The sequence below is a fragment of the Tamandua tetradactyla genome, chromosome 9 (genome assembly GCF_023851605.1).
Source record: "Tamandua tetradactyla isolate mTamTet1 chromosome 9, mTamTet1.pri, whole genome shotgun sequence".
NCBI lineage: Eukaryota > Metazoa > Chordata > Mammalia > Pilosa > Myrmecophagidae > Tamandua > Tamandua tetradactyla.
Genome location: NC_135335.1, coordinates 12,173,313 through 12,199,456, shown reverse-complemented (window position 1 = coordinate 12,199,456; position 26,144 = coordinate 12,173,313). Strand labels below are relative to the sequence as shown.

At 45.1% G+C, this 26,144-nt stretch overlaps 1 protein-coding gene, 1 long non-coding RNA gene and 1 pseudogene across 3 annotated transcripts; all 3 read left to right on the top strand.

Annotated features, from left to right (window-relative positions):
* Window positions 1-893: 893 nt before the first annotated feature.
* Window positions 894-1,068, top strand: LOC143647529 (U2 spliceosomal RNA; annotated as a pseudogene).
* A 16,584-nt stretch (window positions 1,069-17,652) lies between these two features.
* On the top strand, window positions 17,653-18,585 carry LOC143645871 (uncharacterized). Of its 2 annotated transcripts, none has more exons than XR_013157200.1 (3): window positions 17,653-17,760; window positions 18,204-18,296; window positions 18,538-18,585. It is a non-coding gene; the product is annotated as an uncharacterized LOC143645871 (long non-coding RNA). The 2 variants fall into 2 exon arrangements; XR_013157199.1 differs by lacking the exon at window positions 18,538-18,585 and adding an exon at window positions 18,396-18,500.
* Window positions 18,586-22,006: 3,421 nt separating this feature from the next.
* SCGB1A1 (secretoglobin family 1A member 1) lies at window positions 22,007-25,412 on the top strand. The gene is made up of 3 exons (XM_077114982.1): window positions 22,007-22,116; window positions 24,150-24,337; window positions 25,280-25,412. Exons 1-3 carry the CDS (start codon window positions 22,062-22,064, stop codon window positions 25,388-25,390), a joined length of 354 nt encoding a protein of 117 aa, XP_076971097.1. The 5' UTR covers window positions 22,007-22,061; the 3' UTR covers window positions 25,391-25,412.
* The last annotated feature ends 732 nt before the right edge of the window (window positions 25,413-26,144 follow it).

The following is a 26,144-nucleotide window of genomic DNA, read 5'->3' as shown; positions in this document are numbered from 1 at the left end:
CCGGGGCAGCTCAGCCTCCTCCGCTCTGTCTTGGGCTGATGAGATGGCCAGGGACCTCACTTGGGGACCCACCACCACAGCTGGTGCAGTAGCCATGGTCCTCCCCAGCTCTCCCCACCCCCGCCGAGGGGGAAGGACAAGCAGGAAGGTGTCCTTCTGAGCCGTCCATTGTAGTGGGATGTTTTTTGTCCTCATATTTTCCTTTCCTCTTGTCTCTTTCCCTGATTGGAGCAGTCAAGGTGGCCTCAGGGAAGAGCTGTGACAGCAGAAGGCAGAGAAAGGAGAAGGACTACCTGGAGTTTACATTTCCAAAGCCCAGGCCCTCAGAGGGATGGAAAGATAGCCAGACACTCATTCTAAGACCCAGGTTTCCAAAGCCCCCACTGCACTCCCCGACTAGAAAAGGGAAGCTAAGAGCAAGCCTTGCTAAGAGTTGGTGCTCCCTGCTGGAGATCCGTGACAGGCGTGTCTTCTCCAGGGCTGGCTGTCTGCAGGGAATTGCAAAACAATGCTGAGACTCACTAAAAGCCAGTATGCTTTTTAGGATAACCATGCATTAGCAATCCTAAATCATGCCAGTGATAAAATGCTCCTCCCTGAAAATTTCCCCGCACTCTAAGTTCTGAATACTAGCTGCGGTGACTGATGAGTTTTTATATTCTATATGGAAGCTCCAAATTTGCACTGGTTTCTCACTTATCCCTTAAGTAGCATTGTCTTCTACAGGAAAGCTATTTTGAAGAACTCTCTGTTATACAGTGGGTCTCCAACATATTCACTTCAAGGGTAGTTTCATGAGGGCTCAGAGCTGGCTTCGGGCTTCAGTTCTTATCTCCAACCCTTGTGTGCAACAAATTCCTGCATATAAATAGTAGGTTCAAAATAAACACTACATCGCTTCTCAGCCTTTGGGCTAAGATCAAGTGTAGTATCTGTTCTTATCAGTTTAATATGTGATACACCCTCTATCCAAGGACAATATATGAAATTGATTATTGGAACTGGGAGATGGAATAGGAGGTTGCTCCGTCCATTCCATGCATCGACTTCAGGAACAGTGCACCCCTTCAGGGGAGTAATAAATGTATTTAAAATATCAGAAAAATAAATAAATAAAAAAACACTACAGTGCCAAGATTGAAAAGACCAAGATATAGGGAGCTGATGTACCTTGATTCTTTCACTTCTATGTGAACACTTGAAGTTTCCATTTGGGTTTGAAATTCAAGAGTGACAGAGTGCAAACTTCTAGGTGTTTGGAACCTGGAACGAAACTTGTGATTGGCAAGTAAAAATTTTAGCTCAGCTGTGATGGTTAGAATCTGGTGTCAACTTGGCCAAATGATTATGCCCAGTTTGTCTGGTCAAGCAAGCACTGGCCTCACCGCTGCTGCAAGAATATTTCATGGCTGGTTGATAAACCAGAAGGCTGGTGTATTAAAGCAGTTGATTGTAACTATGGCTGGTTATTTCTGCAATCAATTAAGACGTGTGTCCCAGAACAAGATAATCCAATCAGCTGAAGGTTTTGTTTTGTTTTGTTTAAGGGAGAGGAGAGACTCTTTCACTGCTTCTTCAGCCGGTGAGCCTCTCTTATGGAGTTTGTCCAGACCCTTCATGGGAGCTGCCAGTTTGGATTTTGGACTCTTCCATTTCCACAGTTGCATGAGACACCTTATAAATCGCATATTTAGATATCTCTCCTGTTGGTTCTAATTCTCCAGAGCACCTCGACTAAGATATCATCTACGAAACCCTTTATTCAATTTCAATAGCTTTAAAATTGAAATGTGTCCCTTTTTACTAGTCAGTTGTTTATTTTAAAACTAAATTGCTTGTCATGAAAATAAGATGGTACCACAACAGCGCAATATAATAGCTGCCTAAATTTTACCTTCTGAAGTTCTTTCAGTTTTATAAAAATCCCAGTAAATGCTATTTCTAAATTCTGAAATAATAAACTACTTGTATATAACCTGACTGTTCCCAGAAACTTTGGGTATTTATGTGACACCTGAAACTCAGAGTTAGAGCTCTGAAGCTATGAAATTCAGCAGTACCCCGTACAGGAACTGATTAAAAAGTTGAGAAAAGGGATCAGATTTCAACTAGAGATATGAAGGAAGCTGATTTGGATAAGACTGAGGTAGAACAGAATACAGGGTAAGGATGATATCATCCATATTTTAAAACTTCAACTTCTATGTGAGACCAAAGGGGGAGATATCTATTTGGTACAAAATTTGTATTTTGGGCAGCACAGTATCTAACTTAACTTTTATGGTCAGTCTAGTTGAACACCATAAGTACATGGAATCTTGAATAGGGTGTGAGGTTTTGTTGGTTTGTCCAGGTTAGTGTGATGCCCAATGCATCCCAGAGTAATTTGGGCAGTGAGTAAAGTATTTGTAAAGTCCCCTTGGGGAACTGGGGAGAAAGAAGGAAATATTTAGCCTCCCCATTTGGAGAATTTCTGGTATTCTTGCAAGAAGTGGGGACAACCAAATCAGTAGGCCCAACCCTCAATCTTGGGAGTTTATGAAATTTATTCCTGCAAAGGACAGGCTAAGTCTACTTAAAATTAGGCCTACAGGTCACCCCCAGAGAACCTCTTTTGTTGCTCAGACGTGGCCTCTCTCTCTAAGCCAACTGGACATGTGAACTCACTGTCCGCTCCCCCTGCATGGGACATGACTCTCCAGGGTGTAAATCTCCCTGGCAACGTGGAACAGAACTTCCAGGATGAGCTGGGACCCACCATCAACAGATTAAGAAAGACTTCTTGACCAAAAGGGGGAAGAGAAAAATGAGACAAAATAAAATTTCAGTGGCTGAGAAATTTCAGCGTCTAGAAGTTATCCTGGAGGTTATTCTTATGCATTATATAGATATCCCTTTTTAATTTATGGTGTATTGGAGTGGCTGCAGGGAAGTACCTGAAACTGTTGAGCAGGGTTTCAGTAGCCTTGATTCTTGAAGATGACTTTATAACTACATAGCTTTTACAATGTGATTGTGTGATTGTGAAAACCTTGTGTCTGATGCTCCTTTTATCCAGGGTATGGACAAATGAGTTAAAAATATGGATTAAAAAATAAATAAATAATAGTGGGGATAAGGGGTAAAATAAAGTGGGTCGATGGAAATAATAGTGGTCAATGAGAGAAAGGTGTAAAGGGTATGGGATATATGAAATTTTTCTTTTTTCTTTTTATTTCTTTTTCTGGAGTGATACAAATGTTCTAAAAAAATGATCATTGTGATGAATACACAACTATGTGATGATATTGTGAGCTACTGAGTGTACACTATGTAGGGACTGTATAGTGTGTGAAGATACATCATTAAAAATATTAAAAAACAAACAAATAAATAAAAATTTTAAAATAAACTAAAAAAATCCCAGTATTGATTATTTGTAATTACCTACGTAAAAATTCTGTTTATATTTAAGTATTGACATAAAATATTATTACGTTAAGCTGTAGCCGAAGGACCAAAATTCGATTAGGTAAATATATACACTATTCCCTAACTAGCTGTGTTTTGTGGGAATTGAAAGTACGTGTGTTTGCTTGAGTGCTGTAATTCTTAGCTTTTCTACTGGCATGATTTCATGTTTATATATCTAAAGCTCAATTTAAAAAGGTTCTTCTGAATAAATGAATAAATAAATGAAAATGTTCAAGGTCTGCATTTCTTTTCTGACCTGTACTATTATTATTACATTTTTTAAATTTTTATTAGAGAAGTTGTGGATTCATAGAACAATAATGCATAAAATACAGGACCCCCATACAACACACTTGCATTGGTGTGAAAAATTTATTACAACTGATAGCACTTTTTTTGTAATTTTACCATTTTTTAACAGTAGTTACATCTACTAACAGTAGTTACATCTGTTACAATTGATGAAAGATTATTAAAATAGTACTATTAACTATTGTTCATAGTTTACATAGGGGTATTTTTCCCCATATTCCCAACCTATTTTTTTTTCATGCATGTCTTTATTTTTTTACTCATCTATCCTTATACTGAATGCAGAGAGTGTCAGTCACAAGGTTTTAAGGATCACAAGGTCACAAGGTGAAAGCTATATAGTTATGCAATCATCAGCAAAGATCAAGGCTACTGGATTACAGTTCAACAATTTCAGGTATTTCCTTCTGGCTATTCTAACACACTAGAACTGAAAAGAAATATCTATATAATGAGGCAGGAGTCATAATCATTGTTAAATCCTAATCCTCCCACCTCTCAGTTGCTCATTCTCTCAGTCATCAGAGATATTTGGGCAACGCCTATTTTAACACCTTCGTGCTGGAAAGGGGTTTTGACTTTATGGGGTAGAGGAATAAAACTGGTTGATGTTCTTGGACAGACTGGTACCTCTGGGTTTCAGGGCTTATCTGGCATAGGAACAATCTGGAGGCCTCAAGTTTCTGAAAAATAAACTTCTTAAGTAAAACAGCTATAGAGTCTTAGAGCCCAGAGTATTCTTCAGGATTTTCAGGAATACTGTTGGCTGGGGCTTGGCATACTGTCGCAATTTGCAGTATCTGGCTGACGCTTGCATAAGAGTAACTCCCAGACTGACCTCTCACCTCTATTTGAAATCTCTTAGCCACAGAAACTTTATTGTGTTTCCTTTCTTTTTCCCCTTTCAGTCAGGAAGACATTGTCGTTCCCATGATGCCAGGGTCAGGCTCTTCCCTGAGAGTCATGTCCCACATTACTAGGTAGACTTACACTCCTGGGAGTCATGTCTCATGTAGCAGGGAAGCGTTGTGAGTTTATTTCCAGAGTTTGTCTGTCCTGTATTCTTATTCATTTTACCTCCTGATTGAGAATAATTTTGTTGTCTAGAGTGAGGGAGGGGGTGTTAAAAAATGATCTGCCCCTCTGATGCTCCTTTTATCCAGGGTATGAACAGATGAGTAAAAAATAATCATAATAAGGGTAAAAATAAATACATAACGGGGGATAAAAGGTAAAAATTGCATAGAGTTGAAATACTGGGATCAATTAGAGGGAAGGGGTAAGGGTATAGGCTATATGAGTTCTTTTTTTTCTTTTTCTTTTTATCTTTTCTTCTGGAGTGATACAAATGTTCTAAAAATGATTATGGTGAAGAATACACAACTATGTGATGATATCATGAGCCACTGATTTCATAATATGGTTGGACTCTACATGTGTGGATATTTCTCAGTAAGAAAAAAAAATTTTTAAGTAAAAAAAAAAAATGATCCATTCCAGGTGTCAAGTCCTCCAGGTAAGCCACTGGAAAGGCCACTCTTTAGAGAGGTGGCAGTCGTCCAGATGGGCTTGAAGACTCTGAGAGCAGAGGCAAAACCACACACACACACACACACACACACACACATACACCCGCCCCAATGCACACACAAAAGTAAAAATGGGAGTGTGACAGGTCGAGGCAGAGAACTCCAGATGGTCTCACGGCAGAGTCTCCAGGCCCCCTATACAGCTTGGGAGCAGGTGGCAGGATTCCTGTGCACCCAGGAATGGCTCTAAAATGGCAGAAAAAGCCAGTGAGCTAAAGGGCTGAGGATGGCTCAGGAGCAAATTGCATGGACCAATGGCCAGTATGGCAAGGGATAGACTGGTGGCCAGTGACATCAACCACCACATGTCCTCAGCAACACAAGTCCTGCCAACACCTTGAACTCCACACCTGACCCCTAGAAGTCAGGGAGATTCCCAAGATGACCAGATGAAGTTTCCATTCCTTTGGCAGAATGAAGGCTTGAGATTGAAATTAAATTTAGTTAAATAAATAAGGGAAGTCCTATCTTATTTTGTGACCACCTGCCTTTGAGGACCCTGAGTTACCCAGTATATGTTGATGAACCAAGAGTGACCCAGTGTTGAAATGCAAATCAAAACCACAATGAGATATCATCTCACACCCACCAGAATGGCCATTATCAATAAAACAGAAAATGCAAGTGCTGGAGAGGATGTGGAGAAAGAGGCACACTTATTCAGCGTTGGTGGGAATGTCAAATGGTACAACTGCTGTGGAAGGCAGTTTGGCATTTCCTTAAGAAGCTAAGCACAGAATTGCCACATGATCTGGCAACCCCATTACTAGCTATATATTCACAGGATCCGAGGGCAAGGACACAAATGGACATTTGCACACCAATGTTTATAGCAGGATTATTTATGATTTCCAAGAGATGGAAATAGCCCAAATTCCATCAACGGATGAGTAGCTAAACAAGCCGTGGTATACACATATGATTGAATATTACAAAGCTGTAAGATAGAATAAAGTCATGAAACACTTAACAATGTGGCTGAACCTTGAAGACTTTATGCTGAGTGAGATTAGCCAGAAACAAAAGGACAAATACTGTACAGTCTCAATAATATGAACTAACATAAATGAGTGAACTTGGAAAATTTCAGTTAAGAACACAGATTATGGGGCGAGCCACGGTGGCTCAGCAGGCAAGGACACTTGCCTGCCATGCCCGAGGACCCGGGTTTGATTCCCGGTGCCTTCCCATGTAAAAGAAAAAAAAAAAAAAGAACACAGATTATGAGGGGATAGAAATAGGGTAGAGATTGGGCAATTGGTGCAGAAGGGATACAGATTTTGCAACAGGACTGATTGTAAAAATGCAGAAATATATAGCACAATATTTCCTGATTGTAGAACAATAAAATAAGAATGAATGAAGCTGAGTGTGAGTATGATAGGAGAAGGGCTGGAGGCACACATGAAATCAAAAGGAAAGATGAAGGATAAACACTGACAATGATGGTGATTAAATGTACAAATAAAATAAACGTTTTTGCATGAAGGAGAACAAATGAATGTCAATATTGCAAGATATTGAAAATATCAAGAAAGATGGTATATGGGAAAAAACACAATCAGTGAAACTAGGGTCTACAGTCAACAGTAACATTGTAATATGTTTCCACTGAATATAACAAAGGCATTAAGTCAAAACTAAATGTCAACAGGTAGGGGGCATGGGAAAGGGATATGGATTCTTTGTGGAAGAAAAGGAAATGTCTTCCGATAGATTATGGTAGTGAACACATGTCTATACACTTAGGTTGGATTGTACGATGTGTGGATAAAGCTGTTTAAAAATGAACAGAGGGCGGGGAGATGGTGGCTCAGTGGCAGAGTTCTCACCTGCCATGCCGGAGACCCGGGTTCAATTCCCGGTGCCTGCCCATGCCAAAAAATAAAAAATAAAAAAATGAACGGAGAGAAATAAGTGCTAGAAAAAATGCGGAGAAAGAGATGTACCTATTCACTGTCAGTAAGGAAATGAAAGGTGCAGCAGCCCCTAGGAGGGAGTGGGGTGGTTCCACAGGAGGTTAGGGGTGGGTTTGCTGTTTGATCTTGCAACCCCATTGCTCAGTATATACCTGGAAGCCCTGAGTGTGGGCACATGAATGGACATTTCCACAGTGGCGTTTATGGCGGAGGTGTTTACAATCCACAATGGATGGAGGTGGCCTAAGGGTACAACGACTGAGGAATGGAAAGGGGAACTGTGGTGTATACATGCAATGGACTACTGAGTGGCCTCAAGAAGGAATGAAGTTGTGAGGCATGTAACTGGGTGAATGAATCTTAAGGACTGTATGTTGAATGAAATGTCAGAAACAAAAAGACAAATATCATCATCTCTCGCTCCTATGGGCTAACTAATATATAAAAACTCAGTGAGCTGAAGTGGAGAACATGGGGTATCAGGTTGGGGCTGATTGTACAGGGTCCTACATAGATTATAAGCTGTTAGATATATTCAGGAGTTGTAACTGTAATTTCTAAATTCTGAGATACTGAGCTGTTTGTTTATAACCTGGTCATTCCCAGAAACTTTGGGTATTTATATGACACCTGAGACTCAGAGTTAGAGCTCTGAAGCTATGAAAGCCAACAATACTCCATACAGGAACTGTTTAAAAAGCTGAAAAGGGATCTGACTTCGAGTAGAGATATGAATGAAGCTGATCTGGATAGGATCAAGGTAAATCAGAATACAGGGTAAAGGATGATATTGTCCATATTTTAAAACGCCAACTTTTGTGTGAGTCCAAAGGGAGAGATATTTATTTGCTGCAAAATTTATATTTTGGGTAGTGCATTTCCTAATTTAACTTGTATGGTCAGTTTAGTGGAACGCCATAAGTACATGGAATCTTGAATAGGGTATGAGATTTTATTGGTTTGTCCAGGTTAGTGTGATGCCCCGATATATCCCAGAGTAATTTGGACAGTGAATAAAATATTTGCAAAGTATCCTTGGGGGACTGGGGAGAAAGGAGGAAATATTTAGCCCAGTGGGGGCAATCAAATCAATAGGCCAAGCCCTCGGTCTTGGGGTTCGCCCCTATGAAACATTCCTGCAACAGATAGCCTAAGCCTACTTAGAATTAGGCTTAAGAGTTACCCCCAGAGCACCTCTTTTGTTGCTCAGATGTGGCCTCTCTTTCTAATCCGATGCAATAAATAAACTCACAGCCCTCCCTCCCACCCCCACGTGGGACATAGCTCCCAAGGGTGCAAACCTCCCTGGCAACGTGGGACACAAATCCCAAGATAAACCAGGACCTGGCATCAAGGGATTGAGAAAGCTTTCTGGACCAAAAGGGGGAAGAGATAGATGAGGCAAAAGAAAGTGTCAGCAGCTGAGAGATTTCAAACAGAGTCAAGAGGTTATCCTGGAGGTTATTCTTATTCGTTATGTAGCTATCTCTTTTTTAGTTTATGGTATATTGAAGTGGCTGGAGAGAAGTGCCTGAAACTATAGAGCTGTGTTCCAGTAGCCTTGATTCTTGAAGATGACTACACAACTATATAGCTTTTACAATGTGACTGTGGGATTGTGAAAACCTTTTGTCTGAGGCTCCTTTCATCCAGGGTATGGACAGATGAGTAAAAAATATGGATAATAAATAAATAAATAATAGGGTGAACAAAGGTTAAATTAAATTGGATAGGTGGAAATACTAGTGGTCCTTGAGAGGGAGCAGTAAGGGATATGGGATGCATGAGTTTTTTCTTTTTCCTTTCTTATTCCTTTTTTTCTGGATGGATGCAAATGTTCTAAAAAATTATCAGGGTGGTAAAAACACAACTATGTGATGATCTTGTGAGCCACTGATGGCGCCCCAAGTATGGAATGTTTGTATGTTAAGAAATTATCAATAAAAATATTTAAGAAAAAGTGACCCAGTGTCCAGGCTGGGGTGTCAGGCCCTTCGCTGGTGAAGCAAGGCCGGAGGTGCCCAAGGCCCCTTGGCAGGGAGACACCTCGGGCCTCAACTGATACAGCCAGAAATTGCCCAGCAATTGCCCCCTCTACCCACTCCTTGTGCAAGCGAAGCAGCTGCAGCCCTGCAGGGAGCTCAGCCACCAAGCAGCCGGGCTGGCCCCGCCCCCACATCTGCTCATCACCCCCCTCCCCTGCCCCTCGATGGCTGTGAGCCGGGCCTCGCCACCTGCCTTGAGGATTCAGGCTGGGTGGGGGCGTGAGGGGCCCCAGCCGTGAACCTGCCAAACCTACGAGTGGGAACAAGCCCAGGGAAGGGAAGGCTGGAGAAGGCAGCAGCCAGGGTACGGAGGGCTGAAGGTGGATGACTCAGCTGCAGAACAAAAGACTTGCAGAATTAGGCAATAAAGTGAGCCAGCACCCTGGGAAAGGTCAACAGGTGAATCCGGCCATTCTGCCATCAGCCCCCAAATCTGTTGCTCCAAGGCCCCAGGCAGGCAGCCTGTAAAATGCAGGGGAACCAGTTTCCACCCCACAGAACAGGGACGTCCATAGACCTCAGTGTCCGCACCCCCCCTCGGAGGGAGCTAAACCCAGAGAAAAGAACCTGCTGGGGTCTCTGGGCACCGGGCCTTGGAAAGGCGCAACCCCAGCTCCCACCTCCAGCCCCAGATGATTTCAGCTCTGTCGCGACTGCTGGGGCCCAGTGCCTCCATCCTTAACAGGTCCAATCGTGCCCTCACCCTCCCCTGAAGCTCTTGGGCTCCAGACACGACAAGAGCCAGGTCACTTTGTCCAACACCATAACGGGGAAGGGCGGTGCCCGAGCAGGCAACAGGGACACACATGCTGGACGGGCCTCAGATCCCTGCAGGCCCTCTCTATCTGGCAGCTCCTGGTTTAGTCTATGAGCTGCGAATGACAACCTGCCCTGGGAAGAAGGACCGAGAGTGTTGGGGAGAATTGTAATGGTTCATTCCACCGCATCCCACCCTGACCCAGCCATCCTCCCACCCCAGCCATGTCATCACCCACAACCCCTCTGCAGTTGCAACTGAAGAGCTTCTGGGCTGGGGAAAGTCAGTGCAAATGATGAGTGGGAGCCTGTCTAAATCTGGACCTCCCTGGTACGGGAAGAATCCCCCAAAGCGGAAGGAGGCCCTTACATGCTGTGTGCTTTGTAAAGGCAGAAAAACTGCCAGCAAGTGCCAAGCGTCCATCGAGACGGTACTGGTAAATTAAATTATAGTGCATCCTTACAAAGGCATATTCTGCAAGGGGGACCAAAAAAACAAAAAGTCAAATGTACCTACAGGTGCCAAAATTTCGAAAGCTATCCATGGCATTAAGTGAGCAAGGCAAGACATGGAACCATATGTCTAGAATAATGTCGCATGCACTGGTTATTCTACGTTTGACACCCACTCTCCCAGCCACATTCCACTTCTCCCTGATCAGCTCTGGGCCATCCTTAAAGGACCACGAAATCCAGGTCCCTTGCCAGGCTGAACTCCAGTTGGGTTAGGCTAAAGGAATGTCCTGGAAGTAAATGAGAAAACAGGACAAGAGAGAAGCTGGGGTGTTTCTTCTCTCTGGCTATGTTCTATGGTCAGAGCTTCAGGTACTGGGAGATCCAGGTGTGAGGCCCTCTTAGTTTTGTTATCCCCACCCCACAGCATATCAAGCATATTAAAATATATAAGTTAACAAATAAGGGATCAGTGACTAAGCGAGTTCAAATAGAGTCAAGAGGCTACTCTGGAGGTCACTCTTATGCAAGCTTCAGTTAGACATTGCTACCTACCATAACCTGCCAACCCCCAAGCAAAACCATTCCAGCCAATTTTAAAGAAAACCTAGGGTGTTATATAGGATTCTACAAAGGTACCGTGCACTACGGTAACTTTCCAGAAACCTACAACCTCCATATGGGTTTCTAGGTCGCATCAGAGGGGCCAGCCTCCCCAGAACATCATCAGCTAGATCCATCTCCCCACCCCATATTATTGACAGCTTCTTCCAACACGAAAAAGTTAGAATGGGCATAGCCCAAATATCCCCAAAGAGTGGGAGGAAGATCAAAGGTGATGGTGGAGTTATACAGAGAAGGTAGGGTTTAACAAATGAGTTTGCTGGATCATTATATTGATATTTCTTTTAGTCTCCAGTATCTTAGAGCAGCTAGAAGTAAAAACTTAAAATGGTGGAATTGCAATCCATACCAAACTGTGAAATCTGTTCTACAACTAATTGTTGTGATGTGCTTTGTAATTTATTGCTTTTTTGTATATATGTTAGTTTTCACAAAAAAAGGGGGAAAAAGTTGATTGTGATGATAAAAAATATATAAACTCCTTCTAGCCTCCAATGTTCTGGAGCAGCTAAAAGGAAAAATCTGAGATGATGGTATGGTAGCCCATGACAAACTCTGGGATCTGTCCTGTAACTACTTGTTGAAGAGTGCTTTGAAAACTATTGCTTTTTCCTCCCTTTGCTTTGTATATATGTCATGCTATACAATAAAATATATATATATATCCCCTGCCAACATTGAATATAATTTTGGCTATAAACTTTTTGAAGCAGCTTGTATAAACTTAATAATCTTGATCTTAGGAATAGATTGTGTTGGTTCATACATTTTAAACTTTATTGCATCTTCATGTAATTCCAGTTGCAGTTTGACTAGTTGAAATAATGTTACTTAGATAAATATTCATTAATTTCAACTTTGAGATTTTCTTTTTATATTTTGGGGCTAACAAATGCAAGACATATTTTTTAGCTCCCCCTACCCACACCCACCCCCCCAAAAAATCTCATAGGCCCGAGGCATCTAAGCCAGTGGACAAGATGACCTGAATGTCCCAAAGTTGCTGGACTCCTCCCCGGTGAGCTCTGGGTCAATGTGGGAAGCAGCCCCAACGCATGGGAGAGGAGACCAAAATCCACAAGGGAAAATCTGTTGAGCTTGGGGGCTATTTCTAAAGGAACCACAGAGCTGGGTGCCCAGTGGGGAGGGAGGGGACACCCTACAGCCCCACCTGTGAGCTGACCCACGCTTGTGGCCTGACTAGTCCCTCCTCCAGCAGCCCGGCCAGAGGGACAGGATCAGGCTGGCCCGCTCGAGGCCTCCAACCTGTTTTCTGGGCAGTGCTGGGACTTGCAGATGCCAGATGCCAACCCAGGCTGCACCCCAGCTGCCAGCTGGGCAAGATGTGCCGGGCACAGAGCCAGGGCTAAACAACCTCCTGGCAACGTGAAGCTGGGGGCTGCTGCTGGCCCATTCCATCCCCCACCCCCACCCTCCTCCATGGCCACTGGCTCCACACCTGCAAACCAGCAGACCTAAGACCTGCTAGGTGGGGCTTCCAGGTCCCTCAGTACCCTCCCACCCGGGCGGCTTCTGGCAGAGGTGCGTTCCCACGCCCCGTTCTCCCAGGTCAGAGCCAGACACAAGGTGTTTACAGAAACCATCCAAGCGGTAGCCCAAGGAATGTGTGGGCTCAAAGCAGGCTCCCTGGCGGCTCCCCCAGCTATAGCCAGACCCTGCCAGCCAATCTCCAGCCACTCAGAGGTCAGGGCTCACAGTGCCAGGCACAGCCAGCCAAAGGGATTGGTTAGAGGGTAGGAGAAGCCTGGCCACTTCTCTGCCATCGCCATTGCGCTAATACCCCAAGGGTTTATCTTTCCTCAGGACCATTTGTCTTTGCACGGTGAGCAGGTGACTGCCCACAAGGAGCCAGAAACCTCGGTCCCCAGCTGTGCTATGGGAGTGTGAGGGCTCTGGTAAGGAACCAACAGTCTGGGGGATTAAAGTGTCAGGGAGCAGGTCACAGAAGTGAAGAAGCTCTGAGTTCTGAAACTTGTCTAACTTTCTGCCTAAATGACCCACATGGTAGGTCAGAGAAGTGAGAGCTCTGCAGGCTCCTGGGCAGGAGAGAGATACCCTACCTCTGCCCAAGCTTAAAGAGCTCTTTATGGGACCTTCAGTTTGTCTTTTATGACCTTCTCTTTGGGGCACAGTTTCCTCTGGGGCCACCAGGTCTAAGAACCACATCTTGGTCCTGAAATTTTAGTTTGATTATTTCCCTTGCTTTGGGGAGTCTCACAGATTCATGCTAGTTAAGTAACTAGCTTTATTTAGGGGGCCACTTACCTAAGAGAAACGAGAAACCCACTGAAGCTTTCCCAAGGGTTGGGGTGGTAGACTTGTCATGGGACATGCGGTTGTGGTAGCTGAGGTCTCACCCAGAATGAGGGCAAATTCCAGACCTCCTACCTAGAAGCCCAGCGCCCACCAGCGGGGATCTGGGAAATCATCACCCTTGGGCTGGGCAATGCCGGGAACAGAACCAATCAGCTCCCTGCTTTCTTGGGTCAAACCCGCACTTAACATAGCACCGAGGTCCTCAACAGCCAGCCTGAAATCCCAGGCTCCTTCTGGGACTTTACACTCCTCTGGTCCATACAAGCTGGAGCCTGGACCTCCCCTCACACAGCGTCCTCCCCGTGGGACACATCTCCCTTCTTCCCTGACCACAAAGTCCTGCTCATCCACCAAAAGCCAGTTCACCTGCTAACCCCACACATGCCCTCTCTTCCTCTGACCTGCCACTGTGGACAGTCCCCAAGGGAGGGGTGATGTAGACTTCTGAATCGGAGCCCTAAGGATGGATTGGCCTCAAGAGACCTTGTAATTGGACGATGGAGTCAAATCAAGAAGAGAGATGGCACTTAATATCATGTGGATTTTTGTTGTTGTTTAATAATGAACAGGATTTCATTTTTAGCATTAGTGGGTTTCTCATCTGTCTTCGCTAAGTGGCCCCCCAAATAAACCCAGTTGCGTAACTAGCATGGATCTGTGAAACTCCCAGAATCAAAGGAAATAATCAAACTAAAGTTTCAGGACCAAGATGTCGTTCTGAGACCTGGTGGCCCCAGAGGAAACTGTGCCAAAAAGAAAAGGTCATAGAAGACAAAGTGAAGGGTTATAATGGGCCCTCAGAGAGAGGTGAGGAAGGAGGTACCAGGGGTTTGTCCAAGCCGTGGACTTGGACTTGGACTTGCTGAACAGATGTGGGTACAGGTCACAGTGACCCCCAGAATTGGCATCAAAGGTGTGTATCCAGTTGTAATAGACAATGGCTTCTTAGACTTTATACCAAAAGCACAAACAACAAAAGAAAAACTAGGTCATTGGAATGTCATCAAAATTAAAGACTTTTGTGCATCAAAGGACATTATCAAAAAAGGATCTTGGAGAAACAAGGGAGCCAGAGGAGTGTCTGGAGAGAGACGGCAGGAAAGAGGGCAAGACCCACACAATCTGGCCTAGCACAACCTCGGAGAAGAGCCCACAGCCTGTCCTGGAAGGAGTCACACAGCAGTCTTTCTTGAAGGCTGCATTTTTACACTTCTTGAGTCAAGGAACTATCTCAGCGCTGCTCATCAGGCCATTCTCAGCACAGCCATGGGGCTGTGTCAGCAAGTGGTCACGTCACACATGGAGACACTCTCACTCTAGGACACAAGGATGGGGATAGAATTAAAATCCTGCTGCGAAGTCTAAGCCACTTTCCCTGGCTTACCTACAGTGGACTTTGGAAGTACCAGAATGTTCTTTCAGTAACCTTATCAACCAACTCCTGTACATCAGGAAAGAGGGGGTCTGCTGAGTTCACCGCGTATTTGGTGGACACAGCAGAGAAGTTCAGGAACAAAGGAAAACGCATTTGGATGGTCAGGACTAGGCTGAAAGTGGGCACTGCTCACTCAGAGTTCTCTGTTCCCCCGCAGTACACACACATGTGCAGACTTGAACAAGGGAACTTAAAATTGAAAGACCAGGTTCTTGCACCTTCAACTTGGGGACGTGCAAGTACAATAGTCCCTGATGTCCAGGCACTGTTTACAGTGATTTGTGTGAACTTTATCAGCCACGTGCGGTAGATAATATTTTTATTATTTATTATAACAGACAAGGAAAGTGAGGCAGAGAGAGCGGTGAAGAATTTTGCCCAAGATGATACAGTTAAAAAGCAGAGGCTCTGGGATCCAACCCAGGCAGTCATTCTAGAACCTGTTCTCTCTGTTTAAAATATCATTTTGAATTGGTAATATGTTTATTCAGCTCCCAATTCAAAGGGCGCCAAAGTGTCTACTGTCAAAAGTCTGCCTCACTCTCTCTCCAGCCAACACAACAAGCAAACTCACCACCCTCCCCCTGTCTACGTGGGACATGACTCCCAAGGGTGTGGACATTCCTGGCAACATAGGACAGAAATCCTAGAATGAGTTGAGACTCAGCATCAAGGGATTGAGAAAACCTTCTCGACCAAAAAGGGGAAGAGTGAAATGAGACAAAATACAGTGTCAATGGCTGAGAGATTCCAAACAGAGTTGAGAGGTTATCCTGGAGGTTATTCTTACGCGTTAAGTAGATATCACCTTGTTAGTCAAGATGTGATGGAGAGTCTGGAGGGAACTGCTTGAAAATGTAGAGCTGTGTTCCAGTAGCCACGTTTCTTGAGGATGATTGAATAATGATACAGCTTTCACAATGTGGCTGTGTGATTGTGAAAACCCTGTGTCTGATGCTCCTTTTATCTACCTTATCAACAGATGAGTAAAACATATGGAATAAAAATAAATAATAGGGGGCACAAGTGTTAAAATAAACTTAGATTGAAATGCTAGTGATCAATGAAAGGGAGGGGTAAGGGGTATGGTATGTATGAATTTTTTTCTGTTGTCTATTTCTTTTTCTGAATTGATGCAAATATTCTAAGAAATGATCGTGATGATGAATATGCAACTATGTGATGATACTGTGAATTACGGATTATATATGTAGAATGGAATGATTATATGTTAAGAATGTTTGTGTTTCTTTCTTGTCATTTTTTTAAAATGAATTAAAAAAATTAAAAAAAGAAGAAGTCTGCCTCATCTCATACCTTAATTTGGGCAGCGAATAAAGTATTTGTAAAGTCCCCTTGGGGGACTGGAGAGAAAGAAGGAAATATTCAATCTCCCCATCTGGGGAATTTCTGATATTCTCACAAGCAGTGGGGACAACCAATTCAATAGGCAGAGCCCTCAATCTTGGAGTTTGCCCCTATGAAACTTATTCCTGTAAAGGACAGGCTAAGTCTACTTAAAATTAGGCCTAAGAGTCATCCCCAGAGAACCTACTGTATTGCTGAGATGTGGTCTCTCTCTCTAAGCTAACCGGTTTAGAGACCTAAGTTACCTTACCAACTCAGGTAAACTCATCGCCCTCCCCCCTATGTGGGACATGACTCGCAAGGGTGTCAATCTCTCTGGCAACGTGGGACAGAATTCCCAGGTTGAGCCTGGACCTGGCATCAAGGGATTGAGAAAGCTTTCTTGACCAAAAGAGGGAAGAGAGAAATGAGACAGAATGAAGTGTCAGTGGCTGAGAGATCTCACAGTCGAGAGGTTATCCCGGAGGTTATACTTACACATTATATAGATATTCCTTTTTAGTTTATGGTATATTGGAGCTGCTGGAGGGAAGTACCTGAAACTGTAGAGCTGTATTCCAATAGCCTTGATTCTTTAAGACAATTGTATAATGGTATAGCTTTTACAATATGACGATGGGATTGTGAAAACCTTGTGTCTGATGCTCCTTTTATGCAGGCTATGGACAGATGAGCAAAAAAAAAAAAGGATAAATAATAAATAAATAATAGGGGGGATAAGGAGTAAAGTAAATGGGGTCGATGGAAATACTAGTGGTCAATGAGAAGGAGGGGTAAGGGTTATTAGGGTATGTACGAGGTTTTTCTTTTTTTCATTTCTTTTTCTGTAGAAATTCTGCAACTGTTCTAAAAATGATCATGGTGATGAATACACAACTACGTGATGATATTGTGAGCCATTGATTGTACACCACGTATAGACTATATGTGTATGATTTGTCCATAGAAACATTAAAAAAAGAAAGAAAGTCTTACCTCTCTCGGTGGCTCCTCCAAATGGGTTTCCTTTCTGGAAACAACCAGGGCCATCCATAACCAGACATATTTTATGCATTTATAAGCAAACCCACATGGAGTTTCCTTCCGCTTTTTTTTTATTATTAATTTATTTATGACAGTCTTCCATGTTGCAAGCAGCAGTAATTTGTTCTTTTTTTTTCTTTCTCTCTCTTTTTGCTCATTTTACTCCACTCCATACCTTGCTTTTTTCCCTTGGTAGTCTCTCTTGGAGATCATCCCTTTATCAGGTGAGAGGATCTCCCCTGTGTGACGCAAACGCGCATGCATTGGCGCATTCCACAGGTTCCTGGTTAGCAACCATTACATAGCTTGGCCTCTGCCACACAGGGTGGGGGTGGGGGTGGGGTTGGGGGGACCGGCCCAAGCAAAGGCGCACCACAAATGGCGCAGGAGGGCACCACAAATGGCAACGTTAAAATGCAAGACAGTGGAGGGGCCTGTGGAGGCAGGTAGGGAGTGAGGCCACTGAGGGGAACCAGCCGGTCGGAGAAGGCTTCACTCTCGATTTTCCGGGCCCAACCCTATTCCTCTATCGGACCCCAGCCAGACAGCCAGGGGGCACAGTTGGCTTTTCCCTGTCCCTTGGCTGCCTCGTTCAGTCCAGCATACAGCCTGTCCAGCATCGCCTCTCTTAGCTGCCCTGATTCCCCTGCCTGTCACCTGGTCCAGATGCCACCGCCTCTCGGGGGGACATCGGCAACAGCTGCTCAGCTGTCCCCCACCCCACCCACCCCACCCCCAACACACACACTCACTCACTCACCACCAGTCCTTCTCCTGAGGGCCATTTGTTTATAACCTGGTCGTTCCCAGAAACTCCGGGTATTTATGTGACTCCTGAGACTCAGGATTTGAACTCTGGAGCTCTGAGAGCCTGCATTACTCCATACAGGAACTGCTGAAAACGTTGAAAAAACGGATCAGACTTCGACTAGAGATGTGATGAATCTCATCTGGATAGGACTGGGGTAGATCAGAACACAGGGTACAGACTGGTTATGCCAAATCTAAACAGGCAGGGGAGGTGGGGGTGGGGGATGGGGGTGTGGGGGAGGGGTGTGGATTCTTTCCTTCTTCCCCAAAGGGCAATCTTAATGGATGGCAGCGATGGCAGCACAACCCTGGAAATGTAATTAACATCAATGAATTGTATCCCTGAAAGTCATTAAAATGGGAAAATTTAGGTTGCATATATGCTACTAAAATAATTTTTTTTTTTTTTTAAGAAAAGGACAATCGGATCACATCACTCCCTGATTAAAAAGCTTCCGGTGACTGAGCTTAAAGCCTGAGACCTGTGTGCTCTTGCCCTGTTGGCCCTGTACAGCTGGTACACAGGCACAGGGCCCCCATGGGCTCCCGCGACACACAGGGGTCCTTCCCAACTTAGGCCCTTGGTGCTGGCTGCCCCCTCTGACCAGAGCCCTCCCAACCTGCAGTTCTAAGAATTGTCACCTCCTCACAGAGGGCTGCCCTGATTTCCCCATCTAAGAAGCCTCACACCTTTTTTTCTTTCCTTATCCTAGCATCATGCTTAATTCCTCCCTAGGAATGTCACCATCTGTAATTATTTCATTTGCTTAAATGTCCACCCATCTTTGCCCCCACCAGAGAGGAGCGCCACAAGGCACTCTTTCATTGCTGAAACCACATTGTGGGTTGGGGTCTCGTGAAGCAGATGCTGAGATGGAGTTTGGAGTGCAAGACCGCCCTTAGAGTTCAACGCCTGCCAAGGGGAAGGGGTGGAAGCTATGATAACGGCCGGGCAAAACCCCAGCCTCCCTGGAAGGAGGCATCTGAAACTGTTGAGCTGGGTTCTGGTACCCTTGATTCTTGAAGATGACTGTAGAATGATAGAGCTTTTACAATGTGCCTGTGGGGTTATGAAAACGTTGTGTCTGATGCTCCTTTTGTCGAGGGTATGGACAGATGAGTAAAAATATACATGGATAGGGAAAAAAAAGAAAAAAATTTTAAAAGGCGGGCCACAGTGGCTCCGTGGCAGAGCTCTCACCTGCCATGCAGGAGACCCGGGTTCAATTCCTGGTGCCTGCCCACATTTAAAATATATATATATATATATATATACATATTTGGATAGGGACCCTGGACCAGATAAGTCCTGAAACCTAGAGTGCCCAGCCTCTCCAGAACATCAGCTAGATCATCTCCCTACCCCATATTATCAACAGCCCCTTCCAACATGAAAAAGTTAGAATGGCCATAGCCCAAATACCCCTAAAGAATGGGATAGAAAGAGCAAATGTGATGGTAGAGTTATACATAGAAGGTAGGGTTTAAGAAACAAGTATAATTGCTGAATCATTATGTCGATATTTCTTTTAGTCTCCAGCATCTTAGAGCAGCTAGAAGTAAAAACCTAAAATTGTGGAATTGTAACCCATACCAAACTCTGAAATCTGTTCTAAAACTAATTGTTGTGCTATGCTTTGAAATTTATTGCTCTTTTGTATATATGCTATTTTTTGCAAAAAAAAAAAAAAGTCGATTGAGATGATAAAAAAAATATTTATTCCTTCTAGCCTCCTATGTTCTGGAGCAGCTAGAAGGAAAAATCATGACAAACTCCAGGATCTGTCCTGTACCTACTTGTTGAAGAGTGCTTTGAAAATTATTGCTTCTTTCTTTGCTTTGTATATATGTTATATTATACAGTTCAAAAAGTTAAAAAATAAATAAATAATAGAGGGGCTAGGGGGTAAAATAAATTGGGGAGATGGAAATACTAGTGATCAATGAGAGGGCAAGGTAAAGTGTATGGTATATATGAATTTTTTCTTTTTTCTTTTTATTTCTTTTCCTGGAATGATGCAAATGCTCTAAAAAAATGGTCCTGGTGATGAAAACACAATTATGTGATGAGATTGTGAGCCACTGATTATGCACCACGTATAGATAGTATGTGTGTGAAGATTTGTCAATGAAAATATTTTTTAAAATATAAATAAATAGTGTGGGCCATGGTGGCTCAGCAGGCAGAGTTTTCGCCTGCCATGCCAGAGACCCGGGTTCGATTCCCAGTGCCTGCCCATACAAAATAAATAAATAAATAAATAACCCCAGCCACACCCTAGCAGAGAGCTCCAGAGTGAGAACTGCCTGTTGGAGTTGTCCCATGTGGTGCCAAAGTGCCCAGGTTTGAAAGCCGATCCCTGCTGGGTCCCCAGATGCAGGCAACTTTGGGAAAGCCGTGACCTTCGGCCAGGCATTCCTCTGAAGCTGAAAAAGACTTGGAAGCAACCAACAGCTGAAGGCTCTGCTGACCACACTGCCCGCAGCTACACAGTGAGCTCTTGGGCAGCGCCTCTCCACGTCCCCACGACTCCCAACTCCCGGCACATGCCTGGTGCATAGCCGGTGACTCAACACTTATTGAATGAATGAATGACGTCTGGCTGAGTTCTGAAATACTAATAGGATTTGGAGGACGTACACAAGGGAAGATGTGTATATTCCGGCATCAGGCTCAGTTTGTGCAAAGGTAGAAATATGCATGGAAAAAAAGAATCTAGAAATATTCTGGAACCTACAACTAGTAAGACGGGGTTAAATCAAACAGGGCAGTGGAGGGAATGAGGCTCAAATGGGAGGCAAATGTCCACGGGCAAGAACCTTGTAGACCACATTTGAATTTTGACCTGTTGGCAAAAGAAAGCTATAAAAGGGTTTCGAGGAGAATGGCATGATCGGTGTCTTTTAGAAAGATTATTCTGATGGCATTTCAGAGGATGGCTGAGGGGTCAAGCTAGGAAATGGGGAGGGGGGGAGACAATTAGGAGGTGGTTTTGGAAAGACCAGGCCAGATGCCAGGAGGTATTGGCATCAGAGAAGGGAGGTAGCGACCACAGGGCGTGGGGACTTGAGGGGAGGCTGAGAACAAAGCCTGGGAACCACCAACACTTAACTGGGTCAATAAAGGATAAACATCAAAAGAGAACAAGAGAGAATGGAGAGGGAGGGGGGAAACAGGAAAGAACTGAGACATGGGAGAACACAAAGGAGAAAAGGAACCGGTCAAGCAGGTCAAAAGCCATTTAAAAGGTCGAGCAAGATAAGGACTGAAGGTGCCTATGAATTTGGCCACCAGAAGGGCAGTTCTGGGGTGGAAGCAGACCCAGCCTGGTGCAGGGCCTCGTCCAGCCTGGATCCGGTTCTGGTTCTGATAGGTGTCCTAGGAAAACCCTTTATCTATGAACACACTTCAGTACAGGGTCTCCCCCAGGTCTGGACACAGTGGACCTCTGGACGATGTTGCCCAGCTGCCGTCCTTGGAGGGGAGCAGTGGAAGGAGCCAGCGGGATGTCAGGAGACCTGAGTTCTAGTCCCGTCCCAGCCACTTGCTGAAGGGCCTTGGGCCTCGGTTTCCCCCGGTTGACCAGCCCACAATTGTTTACCTTGTTCCTGAATTGCCCCCTCCCCACCCCACCCCCAGCGCTCAGGGCCAGAGAGTGAGGTGGGCGGCCCAGTCTCCATGCAGGACTCTGGACTCCCTACCCCAAAAGTGACCCATTGTCTGAGAGCTCCGTTTCAATGGGGACAGAAACTGAGTTGAGAAAATAAGATATTTACTTTTTCCACCGGGCTGATGCCCAAGTAAACAGTGCAGTGCCCTGGCCTCCCCCCACCAGGCACTCCCTGGAGCATATAAGAAGGCTCTGCCACGGGCAGGTCTCACCCAAGCCCACCGGCCCAGAGACAAGCGAGAGCCTCCCCCAGCCTCCCACCCACCATGAAGTTCCTTGCTGCTCTTGCTTTGGTCACTCTGGCCTTCAGCTGCACCCCAGGTGAGCCCCCCAGAGTCTCTTTAGTCCAGGACTGGCCTCAGGGCTTGTCACGGCCCCCCAGTTCTGCTCAGGACAAGGGTAAACTGCTCGAGTCCCCTCTGTGGCTGGGGGAGAGTCTGGGGTACTGACTCTGAGCCAGGAAGCTCAGAGCCCATCTTGAGGGCTTGGAGGGAGCTCTGAGGCTGTCAGGAAACCCAAAAAGGGTCCCATTGTCCATAACCAAGAACCTAACAATTCCAGGGAACGGAGCAGACTGAAGGGAGGGATGCTGGAGAGCCCATCTAGATGAGAGGGTCTGATAACCAACGGAATAGGAATTATGAGCAGCTCAAAGCCCAGACTTGGACAAACCCCAAGATGCCAAGAGCTCTCCGTGCAGCCTCCAGGTTTGGGGTCTCCTCCCGCCTCGGACAGGCAAACGGACCAGGAAAAGGAGCTGCAGAGCCTCATGTCCCCAGATGAAACCCACCCCAAGGCATTTTTCTCTTTGGGCAGAGAAGAATGAACCAGAAAGAGGTCTACCCTCTAGGAAACGGCCAGCCCAAAAGAGAGTTTTCTAAACATTTGGTTCTCTGCAAAAAGAAGTAGGAGCCTCTGAGCAGTTGCTGCTGTCACTAAGGTGGAAAGGAATGGAAGAACCAAAGGAAGGGAGGGAGGGAAGAAAGGAAAGGAGGGAGGGAAGGGTGGCTTTCTCACGTTTCTCTCCAAGTCCCCCCTTCTTTGGGAATTGGGTGACCTGACTGGTTTTTTAACTCTGCATCAGCTTCTTCCACCCCAATCTGAAGATGCTATCGTTTCGTTTGCTTTTTTTAATAAACGAATTCCATTTAATTCGCTTTGAAAGTTTCATGCTACCCATGACGATGACAAACTTTATGACCTTGGGAGGTTATAAAACCAAAAGCAAGAAGCAGCCATCTTGTAGAGAAGTTTGTTTCTCCAGGGAAATAATACCGTTTTGGGCTGCAATGCATGTTAATTAGAAGACCGCAGTGCTGGGTGTAAAAGTGGGTGGCTCTGTGAGATGGTACTGAACTATGTTCGGGGTGGGTCTGGGAGGCTTTTGTATATTCGTTTGTGTGCATATGGTAAAATAGCAGCAATATCTCTAGCATTTACTCAGCATTTGCAACGTGTCCCTCTTTCACTTACTATCTCTTCATTCTTACAACAATCCTCTGAAGATGGTATATTACTCCCATTTCACAGAGGAGAAAACTGAGCTACAGAAAGGTAAATTAACCTGCCTGATGATATAGCAAGGTACAAAGCAGGAATCTAAGTTCTGGAGAGCATGTGACTCAGAGTCGCCACTTGGGGTAGGGGCCTGGAGTCCAGGAGAGGAGCTGAATTTGAGTATAAGGCAGAGAACGCAGGTACTGGGCATCTGCGCCTCTGTGGAGGGATGGGGGCATGCAGGGGGTGGGGAGTGTGACTCTCCCCCAAGCTCCTGGAAGCAGAGATTTGAGAAGGGAGCACACTCCAGGGAGCACTACAGGGAGCACAATAGGACAAGGAAGAGCCCAAAGAAGCTTGCCTGACTGTGGGGGCTCATGCTTGGCTGGTACAAGTGTTTCTTCCTGCCAGAGCCTGGCTTTGCCACGAGCCCACAGTGACATGTGGCTCAGACCATCACTCACCATCGGTAAGAGGCATGTTCTAGTGGGAAGTAAGTCCCCAAGGCTGCTGCCTCTCCAGGTGCTCCCAACTCAGAACAGCAGCTTCTGTTGGGCAATACCCTGCCTAGAATTCGAGCAGAAAGGCCAAATGGCACCTTGCCCCACCCCCACCCAGGAAGTCCAAGGAAGCCAGAAAAAGCTGGCCATAACCCAGAAAGCATTCACAGAGCACCAGGAGAGTCAACTGCCAGGAGCGGCACCAGAGGCAGAGCTGACATTCTGTTCCATGGGCAAAAGGGCTGCTGGCCCCGCCGCCCAGCCTGGGCATTGGCATCATGGGCATGTCCAGCCAGGGGGCTGGCCAGTTTGGAAGATGGTCTGGATACATATTTTTTCTCTTTTTCTGGGCCCCAGCTGCAGCGATGGTGTGTGAAAGCTTTCTCCATGTCCTTACAACCATCTTCATGGGCACGCTTTCCGATTATGAATCCGCAATTCAACCTTTCAAGCCTGAGCCAGATATGAAAGACGCTGGGGTCAAAATGAAGAAGCTGATAGACATTCTCCCCCAGGAGACCAAAACCAGCATCATGAAGCTCTCGGTAACCAGCTTTCTTTGCTTCTCCCCTTAGACGTGCATAACCCTGAGTCCCTCAGCTGCATCATCCTATTTTCTGCAAACTTTTCTAACCCAGAGTGGAGAGAGGAGAGTCATGGCACAGATGGCCCCAGAGGCCAGACCCAGCTATCTCACAGCCATTTCCCCTTTGCTTTATAAATAGATATAGATATAGGCATAGATAAAGATTTTTTGATAAATCTTCATACACATACAGTGAATCCAGATTATACAATCATTGGCTCACAATATCATCACATAGCCGTGTATACATCACCATGGTGTATTTTTAGAACATTTGTATCACTACAGAAAAAGAAATAACAAGGAAAATGCATACATCCCATACCTCTTACCTCTTCCTCTCATTGACCCCTAGTATTTCATTCTATTCAATTTTTTACTCTTTATTTCCCCCCTATTATCTATTTTTTTTATTATCTTATTTTTTTATTCGTCTGTCCATACCCTGGATAAAAGGAGCATCAGACACGAGGTTTTCACAATCACACAGTCACATTACAAAAGTTCTATCATTAGACAGTCATCTTCAAGAAACAAAGCTACTGAAACACAGCTGTACAGTTTCAGGTACTTCCCTCCAGCCACACCAGTACACCATCAACTAAAAAGGGATATCTATACAATACATAAGAATAGCCTCCAGGATAACCTCTTGACTCTGCTCGAGATCTCTCAGCCACTGACACTTTATTGTGTCTCATTTCTCTCTTCCCCCTTTTGGTCAAGAAGGCTACCTCCTTGCTTTCGGAAAGAGGCTTTCGCAAAATAATCACATCTCTTACAAGCAGAGCTCTTTCCAACTTTACCTCGCCTCTTTCTCCACTTTCAAGATTCTGTTTATTGTCATGTCTCTCTAACTTTGAGGTTTGTTCACTGATTTCTTTTTTCTTTTTTTTTTTAGGAAAAAATAATAAAAAGCCCACAGTGTACTAAGTCTGACAACCTATGCCCATCTGATTTAGAAGTCAAAGATCACCAACTGAATGCAAAGCTCCCACCCTCTGTCACCTAAGCCCCACCAGCCCAGGCCAGCAGCCTTGCTCACCTCGATAAAGAACAAGCATCACAGCCTCCCTGTTTTTCATTTCCCTGCTAGAATGGGGGGCGGGAGGAGGGGGCGTCTGCCTTTGCTGGGGTAAGAATAAACAAAGCCAAGAGAAAGATGGAGGGGAGGAAGCCCAGACCTTGAGGTCAGAATAGCCACAGGGAGCAAAAGCATCCTCCAACATACAAACCCTTCCATGGACAGAGAGGGAACCTGGAAATGCAGCCAAGGCCCTGCTCAAAGGTGGCCTCGTTGGGGTGGGGGGCGGTTTGTGGAGGGGAGAACCGCTAACCTTAGGCCACTCCCAGACTGACCCACCCATCCCCACTCATTTAGTGATGACATTAACGGTTCCATTTCTTTCAATTCTGTTTCTCCCGCCCTCTGGGTGGAAGAGGAGACACCTGAGTTGGCTAACCCACCCAAGTAACACGCCTGCGAGCAAAGATGGAACTTTTCGAAGAGTTCCTTTCTCCCAAAGCTAAAAGATGACTAGTTCAGACATTTGCACAGGGCAGTAAGGACCTATTTTGGGGTTGGGTGGCCCTGTGTCCCATAGAGCACAGGACGATACTCTCTGCCTATTAAGGAAATCCATTCCCAAAGGAAATGTGGGGATGAGGGAAACAAACTCTAGAAGATGAGACTGATGTGGTACCCTCTTTACAGACCCAGGGTGTCTGGGGGTGAATTTGAGGCACGAGGTCCCCATCACAAAAAC

Excerpts from the sequence above, each read along its gene's own strand:
- SCGB1A1 (XM_077114982.1), top strand. The coding sequence starts at position 22,062 with ATGAAGTTCCTTGCTGCTCTTGCTTTGGTCACTCTGGCCTTCAGCTGC. Across the intron at positions 22,117-24,149 it reads GGCCTTCAGCTGCACCCCAG|CTGCAGCGATGGTGTGTGAA; the intron begins GTGAGCCCCCCA and ends TCTGGGCCCCAG. Across the intron at positions 24,338-25,279 it reads CCAGCATCATGAAGCTCTCG|GAAAAAATAATAAAAAGCCC; the intron begins GTAACCAGCTTT and ends TTTTTTTTTTAG.